Source organism: Nanorana parkeri, unplaced genomic scaffold (assembly GCF_000935625.1).
Source record: "Nanorana parkeri isolate BGI_ZX_2015 unplaced genomic scaffold, ASM93562v1 scaffold1699, whole genome shotgun sequence".
Lineage (NCBI taxonomy): Eukaryota > Metazoa > Chordata > Amphibia > Anura > Dicroglossidae > Nanorana > Nanorana parkeri.
The window spans coordinates 264,372-279,212 of NW_017307967.1; the positions used below are offsets into that span (position 1 = coordinate 264,372).

Sequence of the window (14,841 nt, forward strand, 5' to 3'; positions counted from 1 at the left end):
GTGTTCCGCTATCATTCAGGGTCAGCATCTACTACCTGGGCTGAGATGGTGGTCCACAGATCACACAGCTTGTAAATTCTGGTGCCTGCACAGTAGAATGTATGTTCCTGGCTGTGTGCACAAATGTCTCTCACACCTTGGTGCAGTGTTCAGTCTAAATGAGTTATGACTAAGGGAAGGGGAGACTGCAGACTGATTTCCTCCTGCCTGCCATCACCCCAACGTTAATCACTAAACATGTTTTTATTGATGCATGATTTCCTCACCGGAGATATTTTTTATGTCCACTCTCAGTGCCATCTCTACTGAAAAAGGACATTTCAGTTTTTGGATGGATGTTTATGGTTCAAATCACCTAGCAGAGTATCCAGTGACAATAAATCAGCAGTAATTTTAGTCTACACTCCCTCTCATAGGGCTGCATCAAAAATGTTTGTTTTTTCTTGCACAACTGGATCTCTAGCTATTTGTTTACTGAACATATGGAATCTATTAGGGCACATGTGTCAAACTCAAGGCCCAGGGGTGGAATCCGGCCCACCAGGCCATTTCCTAGACTTCTACTTTCAGATCTAGGTATTAAGTTATTACTAAAACCAGTGATAATCGAATGCAGAGGCAATTATGATAGTCTTACAGATACAGCCGGCCCTTTGAGGGCAACCATAATTTTGATGCGGCCCACGATTAAATTGAGTTTGACACCCCTGCCTTAGGGGATCAGGACCCCATCATTTGGCCTTTTCATTTCTGTGCTTTTCTGAGCCAAACAAGGCTGCCAGGCTCCCCCAATGGAATGTGACACCCCAAAGGAAGATAGAAGTCAGTGCTCAAACATCTCACCACTGGAGTCACTGGAGAAATATATACAAGACCAGCATCTGACCCAACTTACCAGTACCCGCACGTGTATTTATTTAGAGCTCAAAATAAAGGTTAATACTTGACAGGGCTTTGAAACCTTGACATGCAAAGCGTTTCCATTATCTAATTTCATATCCAGAGTTTGAAGTCTCCTGTTATTTGTATTCTAAATTGTGCAGTCCGCAATGAAAGCAGTGAGAAATCAATTACAGTCCAGAGGGTATAGTTTTCAGTGACATTCAGCTGTGATTTGTATACTATGAATATTTCCACAGTCACTAATTAAATGTCGGCACCAAGACGAGACACCACCACCCCTGATCCAATCGCAGAACGCCTAGTATTCATTGAGAAAAATACTAGAAGTCCTCCGAATGGCCTCTTTACTCAGTGACTGATCTCCGTGTTTTAACAGCAGAAGGCAAGTCGCTTTAACGTATTAAAACATTTGTTTTAATTGTGATTTTTAGGAAAAGGCGAAGATTAAAAAAGAAGAGAGAGAGAAAAGAAGGAAAAGACTTGACAAGATCAATACTCTGCGTGGGATGGGGTATTCTGAGACTGCTGCTGCAGAGGCCTTAAGTCAGGCTGGTGGGAACATTGACCGGGCAGTCCAGGTAAACTTTCGTTCACTCTGTCCTATGATAAAGGAACCAAGCTGGTTTTAGGGTAATATCTGATAGCCACCTCATGGTTCTCTACGTATCATATGTTTTTAAGAGCTTTTTCCGAGCATGTGCGCCCTTGGTCTTCTCAGGTCCATGTGAACAGTAATTTTCCTGCAGGACCAGGTGGATGACCTGTAAAATGTGTATGCAGCTGGGTTAATAGACATCGGAATGCAGTATGCTCACCTCCATTCACATGAGATAAACGTGTTGTTTTTAATCACCTTGCAATTACATTTGTTTAGAATCACCATCAGGAGACATGTACAGTCTTCTGATGTTAGAAGTGCTTGTTATTTGATCGGACATTGTTAGTAAACCTGGTAGATCGTTCCCTTGATGGCATTAATAATGAATCTGCCACTTTAGTTTATGGAATAAGTTTCATGAAAATACAGAGGCAGCTCTCTGCTAACCACTACATGCAGATCGTTTTCTGCTTCTTCGAAGAGAGACATCTGCCAGTCTATAGTTAGCTTAAAGGAGAACTATGGGGTTAACGCTTTTCCCCATAGTTCTCCTTAGGGTAACGGGGTCACCCTAGGCTCAGTATACCTCGAGCTATAGCTCGAGGTATACAGCTGACTGACATCTGGCTCTGCCTATCTAGAGGCAGTGCCAGCTGTACCCGCCCCCTCTCCCGTCCATTCCGCCAGTCAGCACTGGCGGGGAGGGGGGAATCCAGCCTGTCCCCTGTTGACTTTTCAAGCTGGGTCGAAAGTTGTCAGCTGAACAGTCACAAGTATTTTGACAGTCATAGGTTGTCAGAATACGATACCCCACCAGGGAAGCTTAACAGCATGGATAGAGGAATCTGTTTCTTTTGTTCAGCCCACAATTATAATGGCTTCTTTTCTTACCTATACCAGGGGTTCCTCAGGTGTATAGAAAATAATTTGAGAATTACTCGAGATACTCATAAAACCACAAGGTGCCTATATTGCGCATGCCTTCTTAGTTTAGACTTGTTCATTCTAAAGAAATCTCTGCTGAGGAAACGCATAGGCTGCCACTGCTGAATACTCCTTTCTAAAAATACTATGTGCTTTCCAAGTTACTGACCTTTCTAAGTCTGCGAATAAAAAATGACTCTGTCACTTAAATAAAAAAAAAATTGCTAGCAGGTCCAAGTTGTAGGTACCTGGAGGTGCCTGCACATACCTGTAGCTCTCTAATTCTAATTGACCAGTGAGCCAGCCCAGTATCGTTTTTGGCTGGTAGGAGTGTAAGGGGAGTCGAGAGGATGCAAGCAAGCTCTGACATTACTTATAAGTGTTGGGCCTTTGCCTGTTAAAACCAGCCCAGCACTGACACATAGCAGAGGACAATGAAGAAAGCTGCTGCATGTATGTTCAGGCACCTCTACACTTTATACCTGCTAGCAGCTTTCTTTGCTTTCCAAGTGACAGTCACTTTAAATCAGATGCAGAGCAAAGTTCGCCCCTCTACTATTAGCATTTCTGTGAATTCTCCTTCCATGAAATATTGGCTTTCCACATTTCTAATAAAAAAATAATAATATTCTTCATTTGTGTCCATCAGTGATTAAATCAGTGCTAGTGAGCCAAGTACATTAAGCCGTTTCCAAAATGTTACTTTAGCAGAACTAAATGAGCAGAGAGGTCAGATAAGCCAGGAGTACAGATTGCTGCTTCATTTTTTTTTTTACCATTTATAACAATTACTCTGTTGCAATAAACAGAAATGTTCTGAATACAGACACAAATCATTTCATCGAGTCTTGGATCAGAGGTTAGAATAGCAAATTTTATGTGTGTGTGTATGATATATAATAAGTATATATATTTTATATTTGTGTGTGGATGTGTATATCAGCCATGCCCACCCTTCCTAGCGAGACGTGTCTCCTTCCACAGTACTAAAGGGAAGTTGGGTCCAAGCAGTGTGTTGCAGATGGGTAGGCCCCCTCCCTATTGTTTTGTAGAGTTACACAGTAGGTCTCGAAGGTTCCACTTAACACTGCCTGATAGAGTGCAGAGGAAAAGAAACAGTATGTCATCATTTTTATTCAAGTAACCTGAAAAGTGTGGAGGCTTAATGGCAGAGCGAGGGGGGGATGTGCTGGTAGGGGGCACAGTGAGTGCAAATGTCAGGGAGTAATTGCGGGTGCTTAATTTTTATGGATTGCAGGACATTATTGTCAGATCAGAATCACAATGTTGCTAGCTGCTACTATTATGGCACTGGTATGCTACTGGGCATTATTTGCTCTGGCCTTCATAAACCTGGCCAACTAGGTAATTAGATGAGAAGACTACTGTGATGTGTCAAATTTAGTTATAGAAGTGTTATTTTTAATAAAAATTATTATAAGTACGAGGTAGCCTAAAGGACTCCATGACAAGAGTGGCATGCTTTAAACATGCGTTATTAGCGACATCCTGTGTTGTAAAGTGCGCTGCAATGCATGCCTTTGGCAAGGTGCGTTGGGGTGCCATTCAGAATGAATAACACCACAATGCCGCAACACATGCAACGTGTGTTGCGGGGATGCATTAGTGTGAATAAACCCTGAGACCCCTTTCACACGGCCGCTCCAATCAGGTCTGCCTGTCAGTATTTCAGGCAGACCTGATCAGATACCCAATGTAGGGCTAAGGGCAGCCGTGTGTAAACATTTACATTTACACCTTGTTTGTAACCATTTACACCTGTAACCATTTACACCTGACTCCGACCAGATATGGAAAAACAAACAAAATCGTGTTCTATCTGTAAAAAATAAGTCAAGGCAACTGGACTTGCTGTCTTCAAGAAACATACAGCAAGTCCAGTTGCCTTGACTTATTTTTTACAGATATACCATGACTTGGATGAATGAAAGCCTTCACAGAAATAGTGTTCTGTTTTGCTGGACCAGTTCATCCCGGATCTGGGGTAATCTGATGTACACGGACACACATCAGTTTACATCCGATTCATCACAGACTGGCATGGGGTCTGGTAATTGCAATTTTTTTTCCTCCATCTCAAAATGGAGGAAAAACTGTACGGACACGGATGTCACAGCGGTGACATCAGATCTGTACTGCAGTGATCAGGAGAGGATCTGAGCAGCTTGTGTGAAATGGGCCTTTGGAACCCCCAAAGTATTCATTGCTATATTGCTGCGCTCATAATACACAGGCTAGATAGGTGCTTCCACATGTGTTTGCAAACAAATAATACAATGTATACAAATGTTAGAAACAAGTTTAAATTGGGTCAACTGGGATGGCTAGTAGAGTGCTGGATAATGTTTGTATTGTTTGTTGTGAATTGCCCCACCTTCCTTGGCTAATGATAAGGTCGTTGTTGGGTGTTTGATACACACTCACAATGCTCCCGGATAATTTTCTCTTTTTACTGTACATTACAATGTCTGTTATTTCTCAACTTCCTTTTACCAGACCGAGCTGTCCAGCAAAAGTGGCAGAGAGCGGAGTCAAACCATTTAACACTGACATGGGTAGTTACAATGGCCAGCTTTTATTCATTTATGTAAAAACTTTATCCTGAAAGGAGGAAAAAATATGTTGTTGTAGCTGCTTAAAATGTGTTAGTTGGAGTTCAGATGTCATTTGTTAAGCTGGTCATACACATATAGATTTTCCATCTGACCATAGAAAATCTGCAGACAAAGTGCAACAGATTCCTCTATCTGCGCTAAACTGTGTGGATGGAGGAATCTCCCGCTGGGCCACGCTTTAGTATCTTGCTAGTCGGCCCCGCTGGCTCTCAAAATACCTGAACAGTGCCTGCGTCCAATCAGATTGTTCAGGGCCGACCAGCAAGATATCGAAGCTTGGCCCAGCGGGAGATTCCTCCATCCACACAGTTTTCTGACTATAGAAAATCTGCAGAAAATCTATAGGTGTATGGCCAGCTTCAGTCAAGTCCATGTAAATCTGCTGGTGCATTTATCACTACTCTCCCCACATGGTGACAATGCTGCTGTCCAAGGGTGGCTCCATTGCTTCTCCATAGAGTGGAGTCAACCTAAGACAGGAATTGTGTTACTGTCCGGATCACCAGGTGATATTAAAAAGCCTAAAAAAAAGGAAACGAATGCAGCCACCACATTTAATGATTGGTAAGCTGCAATATGGTAAATATTTGCTTTTGGACTTGGATGCCCTTTCATTGCCATGCCTGTCCTTTGTGTTCCAATGTTGGGGTTTAGAACACATTTCATAGAGGTGCCTTGACATAGCAGAGTCTCAATGTGCGCATATATACAAGATTTAATTGTCTCTCACTTCCTAGTCAGCAGGTTTTACTGGGTTCTTTTATCCAGGGTAATATTTTCTGCCTTTGTAAATGTGAAGAGAATAATGTGTTAAGCAACATCATGAAACAAGAATAAATATTATTTGTTACTTTGCTGCTCATTATATTTGTGTATGAAAATATTTAGACTTGAAGAGGAATCTCTGACCTTTGTCTGATTGGAGCATACACACCCTTGTTCTCCGCTCTGTCTCTGAGCAATGACCTTTCCCTTTAATCCTTTAATGTATGAGCAGATATCTGTCATAACTCTCTTCTGCCTCTCCTCCCCCAGGCTGTATTTATTGAAGCTGCCATCTGTTTTTAATATGATAAATCATTAGAATGGCCTCTATTTCTTGGTAGTCCACCACAGTGTTACAAGCCTGTTTGTATGAACTTTGGGGTAATATAGAGTGCTGGGAGCTGGGCTGAATTGTAAACTTCCCTTCGTGTTACGTTTCTGGCACTGCTAGCTGACTCATCGTTGGTACTCCAGGATAATGCCCAATAGATGGTATCACCAGGAGGTGAAAGTGAGGGAAATAGTAAATGTTGTATTATTAGGAGTGTGCTCAGGCTTGTAGGATAATGATACAATTTCGCTGTAGTGGTAGGATGAAAGAAAATAGGAAATCCCCTTTCCAGCTAACCCCTCCTCCATGTGGAAACAGAGGGATCTGAGCCCCCAAACCCGTTGGGAATGGGACTCCAATACTTCAGATGTCAAATGCTTGTCAAACCAAAGCTTGACCATTAAAACGGAATGGTTATACTACCACTGCGTTATATGGTTGTACTAGAAGACCAGATTTTACCAGTGGGGGGGATTTGCAGGGGAAATATCAAATAACATCTCTTCCTAGTAACAACCAGAATTCCATCAGTAGGAGAGGTCACAGTTTTACTGCACAGTTGGAGTAGATCACAATCGGTGGATTTCCTAAATTCCCCTGTAATAAGTAAAAGTTAGTCAAAGTCAGCCTTACCATCAGAATCGGTTCTTTTCTGTTGTATTTGAGTTTTTTTTTTTTTGTCTCTGCTGCCCTCAACTTTCCTGTAATTCCATGTTTACATCTATAAAGACAAAAACAGAGCTGCACACCATTTTTTCCACATCTTCATATTTATCCTGCATTACCGGGTTTGACCTACAGATGGCATTGCAGATAAAAGCTGAAATGTTATCACTATTTTATAAAGGTCTATTGACTCTTGTTGTCCGCCCGTATTAAAAAAACGGACGGACGGCACTGCTACATCTGCGGGTTGCCGTCTCCAGACGGCAATTAGAAATCACATATAGGGAAATATTTATCTTTGTAAGACTAAATGATGATTGATTTTCTATATTTTAATCTATCCAAGTTTGGAGATGCAGTTTTGACTGTGCAACTGATTTTGAGTTTACAATTGGTAATCAATCAGTAAGCCTGACAGGCAGACCCTAAATATAGTTGAAACGGTTGTTAGGTATGTCCAAAATGGGATTGAAGGAAAACACATGACTCAGGACAAAGAGTATGGAACTCCCTTATGCTAATTTGAATGACTTTTAAGGTAAACATCCCATAGGTTATTTTAAAGTAAAAGCATGGATAAAAGCACGGGTGATGATCCTTCAAGACACAGCCACACATACACACACACAGCCACACACACCCCCGCACTGACACAGAAGACACTGAGACACCTGTTAAAGACTATTTTTTACTTACAAACTAAAGACACGTTTCTTAAAGGAGAACTATGAGGTGAGTGCTTTTCACTCACCTCATAGTTCTAGCCGACCTGTGACAATGAGACTGTCACAGGTCGGCTCAGTAGATCGGGAGGTGAGCGAACACATACCGGCGTTCGCTCACCTCTCGATCCTGTCACGGCTCTCTGCCGTGACAGGGGAGGGGCTGGATTCCCCGCTCCGATCCGCCAGCACTGACTGGCGGAACGGACGGGGGAGGCGACGGGTACAGCTGGCTCTGCCTCTTGATAGGCAAAGCCAGCTGTCAGTCACGCAGCTGGGCGGATGCCGGCATAATTGTCGGGATCTGCTTAAGCTGCGGTGTCTCGGTATACCGCAAGCAGCAGCTCGCGGTATACTACGGCGTCTCAGTTTACTGAGCCTAGGGTGACGGGAGGATGCTAGTTTGTGTCCTCCCGTTACCCTGAGGAGAACTATGGGGAAAAGCCTTAATCCCATAGTTCTCCTTTTAAGCATCTTATACTTCTGTTGTAAGATTTACTATATTTTGTAATCATAAAGCATCTTATAGACTCATTCTTTAAGATATACCATTTCCTGTAATAATTTGTAACTTTGCAATTAAAACACATTTTGAACTTTATGCAAGTACGGAAGCAATCTTCTCTTTGAACTTCTTCCACCCTATGCTTCAAGAGAAGGAATATGACATTAAAAAAAATCATATTTCTACAACTCTAAATCTGTATTTAGCACATAGCATTATTCCAAATGTCAGCGGAATAATTGATTTTCCACTTTCAGATAGAAATTAGAGAATGTGAGTATGCGATCCTTCAATGGTTTTCCAAAGTAAAGATGAGCAGATATTACCAATTGCCTTGTAGCAGCTAATTGGTGCTTTTATAAATAAAAAGACTCCCCCTGGCTGTAAGCAATAGGGGGACACTCGCATACTTTACCTTCCTTGGACTTATCTCAGTAGACCATCCCTGCATGGATTTCATTATTCATTTGATATATATTAAACCCCTCATTATAAGGCTGATTTTAAAATGGTGTTAAAAGACAACTTCACTTTTAGTAAACCTGTCCTTTTAAATGTTCCCAATCAGCTGCTGAGTCGCAACCACCTACCTAAATACCTTCAGCCCCACTCCCAGATTATTTACTGTGTTGCCCTGCTTGGCTTCACATAGCCTTTGCTGGAGAAAGTCTTGGCCACATCCAGCTCCTACTGCGCATGTGTTCTGCTCTGCCTATTCATTCCTATGGCTGGTCCATAATTTAGGCAGCCCCCAAACATTCTCAGGAGTACAGCTTCAGCCATAGGAATGCATTGGGTGTGTGCTGTGTGCATGCGCAGTAAGATCTGGATGGGGCTGGACTGAAAATGTTCTGTGGGGCTGAGCAGGGATCTGTAGTTAGGAACTCAGAAGTGGGGCTTAAAGGAGAAGTATTTGGAGAGTAAAATATAGTCTTCCCAATACTTAGAGCTGGTGTGGGAGTTGCATGATCAAGATTCAGCTGACGGTCTTCCTGCAGAGGGAAGTGACCGCCATTCACCGCTCCCTGCAGGGATTCCTTCTACCTCTCTCTGCTACTCCAGCACTCATTGGAAGGACAGACAGGGCAGAGGACGGGCACAGTTGGTTCTGGCTCCAGAGAGGCTCTAGAACAGCTGTGAATTGCAACGGGGTGGATCCAGACAGTATTGTCGGGGTCCTTCCTGGCTGCATTGTGGCTCTGTGCTGTCGGCAGATAGTGGGCAGTGGACAGCTATATGCTGACTTGGGCTCACAGGAGTATATTATGAATGTAAACCTGTTACTCAAAAGAAAAGTAAAGCCAAAAAAAGGTTTGACTTTAGTTCTCTATTAAGGTAAGTATTTAGGGAGATGGTTTTCACTTAATGGAGTGAAGTAAAGTTGTCCTTTTAAGAAAAAGTGCCTGTTGTACCCATAGCAACTCCAGCTACGATTTTCTTGTACAGGTCGGAAAATAAGAGTATAACTTTTCTCTCCATTTCCCTTTTCTATCTTATGTGTATATTTAAAGCCCTGGGAGGAATTTTCTTCCATTCTATGTCCTCACCAGCCATATCCAAGCAATATATACATGATGTGTATAGCTGCCCAAATATGAAACACTTAACTTACCCTTCACACACACCTGCTATGTGCCTGGTGGAAAAAAAAGGAATGTATAGGAAATGAGACGAGCATTGCTTAAGCTAACCATCATTTAGTTCTCAGATATGATCTTAGGAAAACACTGACTTTTCCTGACAAAGGTAGGAAGGGAATTATCTGAGAATTTGATGCTTGCTGGAAATGACTTGTAACCTCCGCAGCCAGTGGATTGCAATCTGTTCTAGAAATCATAGGACTTGAGATCCGTCAATCCTAACTGGAATGTGTACGTATACGTTTCCATAGATTGGACTAACTTTGTGTGTGATTTGAAGATAAGGTGCGGGGTTTCATTTTGTTATACAATTGGAATGTTGACACAGTTTGTACAAGAGCAAAGTAGACTCCTCTTCTTCTTAAGGGGAAACTATAGTGTGTTTCAGTGAGGAAACCTGTTCTGAAATGGTCACCTGACCGTAATTGTACAACTTTTATACGGTATTTGCATTCTTATTCATTATTTTTACATTTTTTTGTATATATGAATTTATAGATTCTCTATTTAGTGCACAGTGGCACACAGTGTGATTATGTGATATTACTTACTAGTGGCTACATGCTATTGTGTAGACCCTTGGTTCTCAACTGGTGGGTCGTGACCCAAAAGTGGGTCGCGACCCTGTGTTCAGTGGGTCGCGGGCATGCCTTCCACTTTTCCAGGCGACAGGCTCCTCAACCTTCTCCTAGAGCAGCACTTTCAGTTCTCTCGCCACACGGCCATTCAAAATATGCTGCCCGACACAAAGTGTCAGCTTGAGGTGGGGTGGGGTGGGCTGGGGGTATGGGCACGAGTGAGCTCCATCCATACGTGCATTGCTTACAGCTCCTTCATGTGTCCTATAGAGGTGCCTTGACTGGAGTGACATCACATTCTGGCTCCCGGCACCTCTACAGGGTGCACAAGGGAGGTGTACAAGCAATGCACCTATGGATGGAGCTCCGTCACAGCACAGCAGCCCACACAGGACTCCAGGCTGAGGATCCTCTCCAGTTCTCGGAAGGTATGGAGACTGGGTGGATCTTAATTTTTTTTTTACATTGTCTGTGTGTGAGATTGTGTCTGTGGTTGTGCATGTATGTCAGTGTTTTTGAGGGCCCATTCACACTAGTACCGTGCGATTAACACACGGTACCATGCAATCTCAACTACCGTCCATTCTGGTGTGGGAGGTGTGTTGCGTTGCCATTCATTTGAGGGGTACCCCAAATGCACCTCCCACCCACACGCCCGCATCGTAACGCGCGGTACCCAATGCCGTGCATTCCATTGCAGTGCGACTTGGGTCGCGACTTAACGGCCAAGGACAAATGTGGGTCCTGAGATTACACAGGTTGAGAACCACTGGTGTAGACATCCAAACGTTCCATCTGCTAGGGACTGATTACTGCTCTAATTAACCCTTTTATGATCAGAGGTCATTAATGCTTAGATGCTCAGACAAGGTTAGCAGCAAAATAATGCATTAACTTAATAAGAACTCTGATTTATTTGCCTACCTGAATAATGTTTATATTTTTTAAGGACATAAAAGTGTTGTATTTGGTACACTGGTTTAATAAATTCCCTGCATATTTTTTTGTTATTAAAAGCTGAGAAATATTTAAAACAATGCAATTTACACCTAAAAGCTTATAATATATATTTTTTTACTTTTGAATCAATTTTTACTTCCCTTTTGCAGACTCTTAGCATCACAATGCACCGTGGATTAACAATCCCTTACCAAGGGGTATCACGCTAAGGAAAAAATACAAACTGCAGGTGTGAATTAGATAATGAGCAAATTCCTCCATGCACATATGGAAATACAGACCATACAATCATACATAGAAACAAGGTTTTTAACCTGTTACCGGTGGTGTGATGCATATATGCAGTGGCAGGGCAGGTGGGCCTCATCTCTGAGCTGCTGTATATTTGCATCAAGTGACTGCTGTTCAGTGCTGAGATTGCACTCACTAGTGGGATGGCCTCCTGATCATGTGACCACTGTGACAGCTGATTACATGATTTAGATGGCCGCCTTTTGGAGAGATAAAGCTTTCATACGTTTTTATAACCTTTACATCCCTCTGAACTATTTTACAAGTATAAGTAAAGGAACGTTATACTCCTTTTTTGTTACTCAGCTTAGTGTGGGATGCATTAAAGGTGTTCAGCACTAGCCAGAGCAATACTGGTAACTGTATTATTATCTACATACTCTATAGTTACATAGGGACATGTCAGGTCTCTAATGCTGGGGATCTGTAGCTAGCAACATAACATAGCTTTAGTCGTTGACCATTGTCACAAAGAAGTGATTTGTTGCAGCTACAGGTGCTACATCATTACTTTAGTATTCGCTTCTACAAATCATTCTCTGGCAGTGATTTTTTTTTTAGCTAAGCCATAGTGGAGAGAGTTTGTGACTGATGAGCTTGTAGCAGACATGAAACACTGTACAACCTCAATCGCTGAACTGCAAGTTAGTGATTCAATAGAAAATGACTGATTTCCTCAGCAATTATTCCGCTTCTTTTTTTCTGAAGCCTTCAGGCTTGTCATGTGACAAGCAGGACCCTCTTCATCTTCATCTGTTGTTCAGTTTTATAAAGACTGGGCCATACAAAACAAAAAGGCAAATTTTATGTAGAGTTGTACATCATATTAATAGTCATTAAACTATTTATGTGGAAGATCTAATTTTATAAGAATGTATTTCAATTGTTGGTTTGATTAAAGGCTAAACCGTACGCATGAAGTTTTACATTTTTATCCTGGTAGATACTGCTAGATAATCCAGAGCGTTTAATCCCTCGTGCTAATCCCGACGACAAGGGCTCATATAGTGTTCCTCAGGAGAATATCGATCAGGTAAGAAATATTTGCTTTTAAAAAGAAGAAAAAAAGATTATTTGCATTCTTAATGCATAAATCAGTAATGATATTGAATTGTTTATAGAAATGTTCTTCAATGTGGTACCATTTAATAAAAGAAATACCACATGTCGGGCATGAGGTGGTTTATTTGCTGGACACAGATGTTTGTTGGGTGCAAAAATGCAATAAATATTACTAATAAATTATTAAAGACAGGCTTTCAACATCTTGCACTAAGATTGCAAAGTCAAAATACCACTTTTAAATTGGGTAAATAATAATATATAAATATTAACAAAATGATGATCGTAATAATAATATAATTTATAAATTAAATAAATATGAATAAAATAAATGGTAAATAAGAGATTGTAATAAATACTATTGACTCTTTTAAAATATAGATGATCCTTATTCACTTTAACATCCGCAGCATGTTTCTGTTCACAAAGGGCTGTGGAAACCTTTTCTCTACTATTTGCTCAAGAAAATCTTTAATATTTTTTGGCAGTGAACAAACACAGTCTCTCCCAATCCAAGCTGTCACATGAGACAGTTTAAGTTTGCTAAGCAACCACCTGGATCTCACAAGTCAGGACATCAATCTTCCCCAGCCCAGCATCTCTTTGCACATCAGGGAAGTGGTGCAGGCTTAGGATATGCTGAGCTTGCAGGCTGTCACTGGTCAGGAGATTGCTGATAAATAGGACATGGTAAATACACATAAGGAGGCAATAAAGCTTGCTTGGCTGTGGCTCATGGAATGAGGAGAAAGTGAGATGGGATGAGTCTAGAATTTATTATCAATAGATCAGGTTAATATTTCCCTTCCAGTTTCTGAACTGATGTTTTGTGTGCTCACATCCACAAATACTTTCTATATACACCGATCAGACATAACATTATGACCACTGAAAGGTGAAGTGATCTCATTACAATGGCACCTAGAAGTGGGTGAGATATATCGGGCAATAGCCTGCTAAATGCTGACTTTTTGGGACACGGGGACATTAGTAAATATCCTCCTGTGACCCTAAAGAGAACTACGGCCAAAAAAGGTTTGGCCATGGTTCTTTTACTTCCCTGGGGTGTCTCATGCCAGTCCATATCCCTTGTCAATGTTCCTCCTGGTCCAAGACACACGGGAGTGCTCGCTAAGAGATGGCATAGTTGATGTTGTTTTAAGAAATGATTAATATGATTACAGTAGTACTGCTTTTACACATGATCCTCCATGTTTCTCCTGAAGAGGTCCACGAAACATGTTGAGAACCCAGAACAGCTTCAAACCAGTTCCAAAAGCATATGCAATATCTAGGGATGCACCGATAACGAGTATTCGGGTGAGTTCTCGTACTTGCCCAAATGCTCCGATACCTTCTCTGATACCGGATCTTCCGGTCAGAGGAAGATTTCCTCTGACCGGCAGTACCGTAGGGGAACATGGAGCCAGCTTCCCGGGCAATAAGGAAGCTGGCTTCCTGATTGGCCGAACAGCCGGCTGCTTGCTAATTGGCTGGGAAGCCGGCTTCCTGGCCAACCGAATCGAGCCGGCCGAACAACCTACTCCTTGCTGATTGGCTGAAAAGCCAGCTTCCTGGCCAACAGCATCGAGCCATCCAAACAGCCTACTCCTGATTGCCGGCTTTGCAGTCAATCAGCATGGAGCCGACTTCCTGGCCAATCAGGATGCGGGTCATTACTAACTGCCCGGCTTCCTGATTGTCTGGGAAGCCGGCATCCTGGCCAACCGCATCGAGCCGGCGGAACAGCCTACTCCTTGCTGATTGGCTGAGAAGCCAGCTTCCTGGCCAACAGCATTGAGCCATCCAAACAGCCTACTCCTGATTGCCGGCTTTCCAGTCAATAAGCATGGAGCCGACTTCCTGGCCAATCAGGATGCGGGTCATTACTAACTGCCCGACTTCCTGATTGTCTGGGCAGCCTCCTCCTTGCTGATTGACTGTGAAGCCGGCTTCCCGGCCAATCGACAGCAAGCCGGCCAAACAACATTGAGGCGGCTTCCTGGTCAATCAGGAAGCTGGGTGGGATGTCGGTACCGCTACTCGGTATCGGCAAGTACCGAAAGCAAAATATTGGTACTTGTACTCGATACCGAAAAGCCGGTATCGGTGCATCTCTAGTAATCTATGTATGATTTTTCACTGTGACTCTGGGAGAGGTGATGGCTTAAAAATATACATACTGTAAAATATACTGATGTTATATATGCAAGGTACCTTAAAAGTTCCATATAGGCTCATTTTCTATGTGTTTTCTATC

The 14,841-nt window shown here is 42.3% G+C and overlaps 1 protein-coding gene across 1 annotated transcript in view; it reads left to right on the forward strand.

The window, feature by feature from the left end:
• Window positions 1-14,841, forward strand: part of NUB1 (negative regulator of ubiquitin like proteins 1) — a 63,389-nt gene that overhangs the window by 44,902 nt on the left and 3,646 nt on the right. The window contains exons 11-12 of the mRNA XM_018571191.1: window positions 1,335-1,481; window positions 12,463-12,552. Coding sequence (XP_018426693.1) covers window positions 1,335-1,481; window positions 12,463-12,552 — 237 coding nt within the window. The remainder of the gene's footprint in view (window positions 1-1,334; window positions 1,482-12,462; window positions 12,553-14,841) is intronic.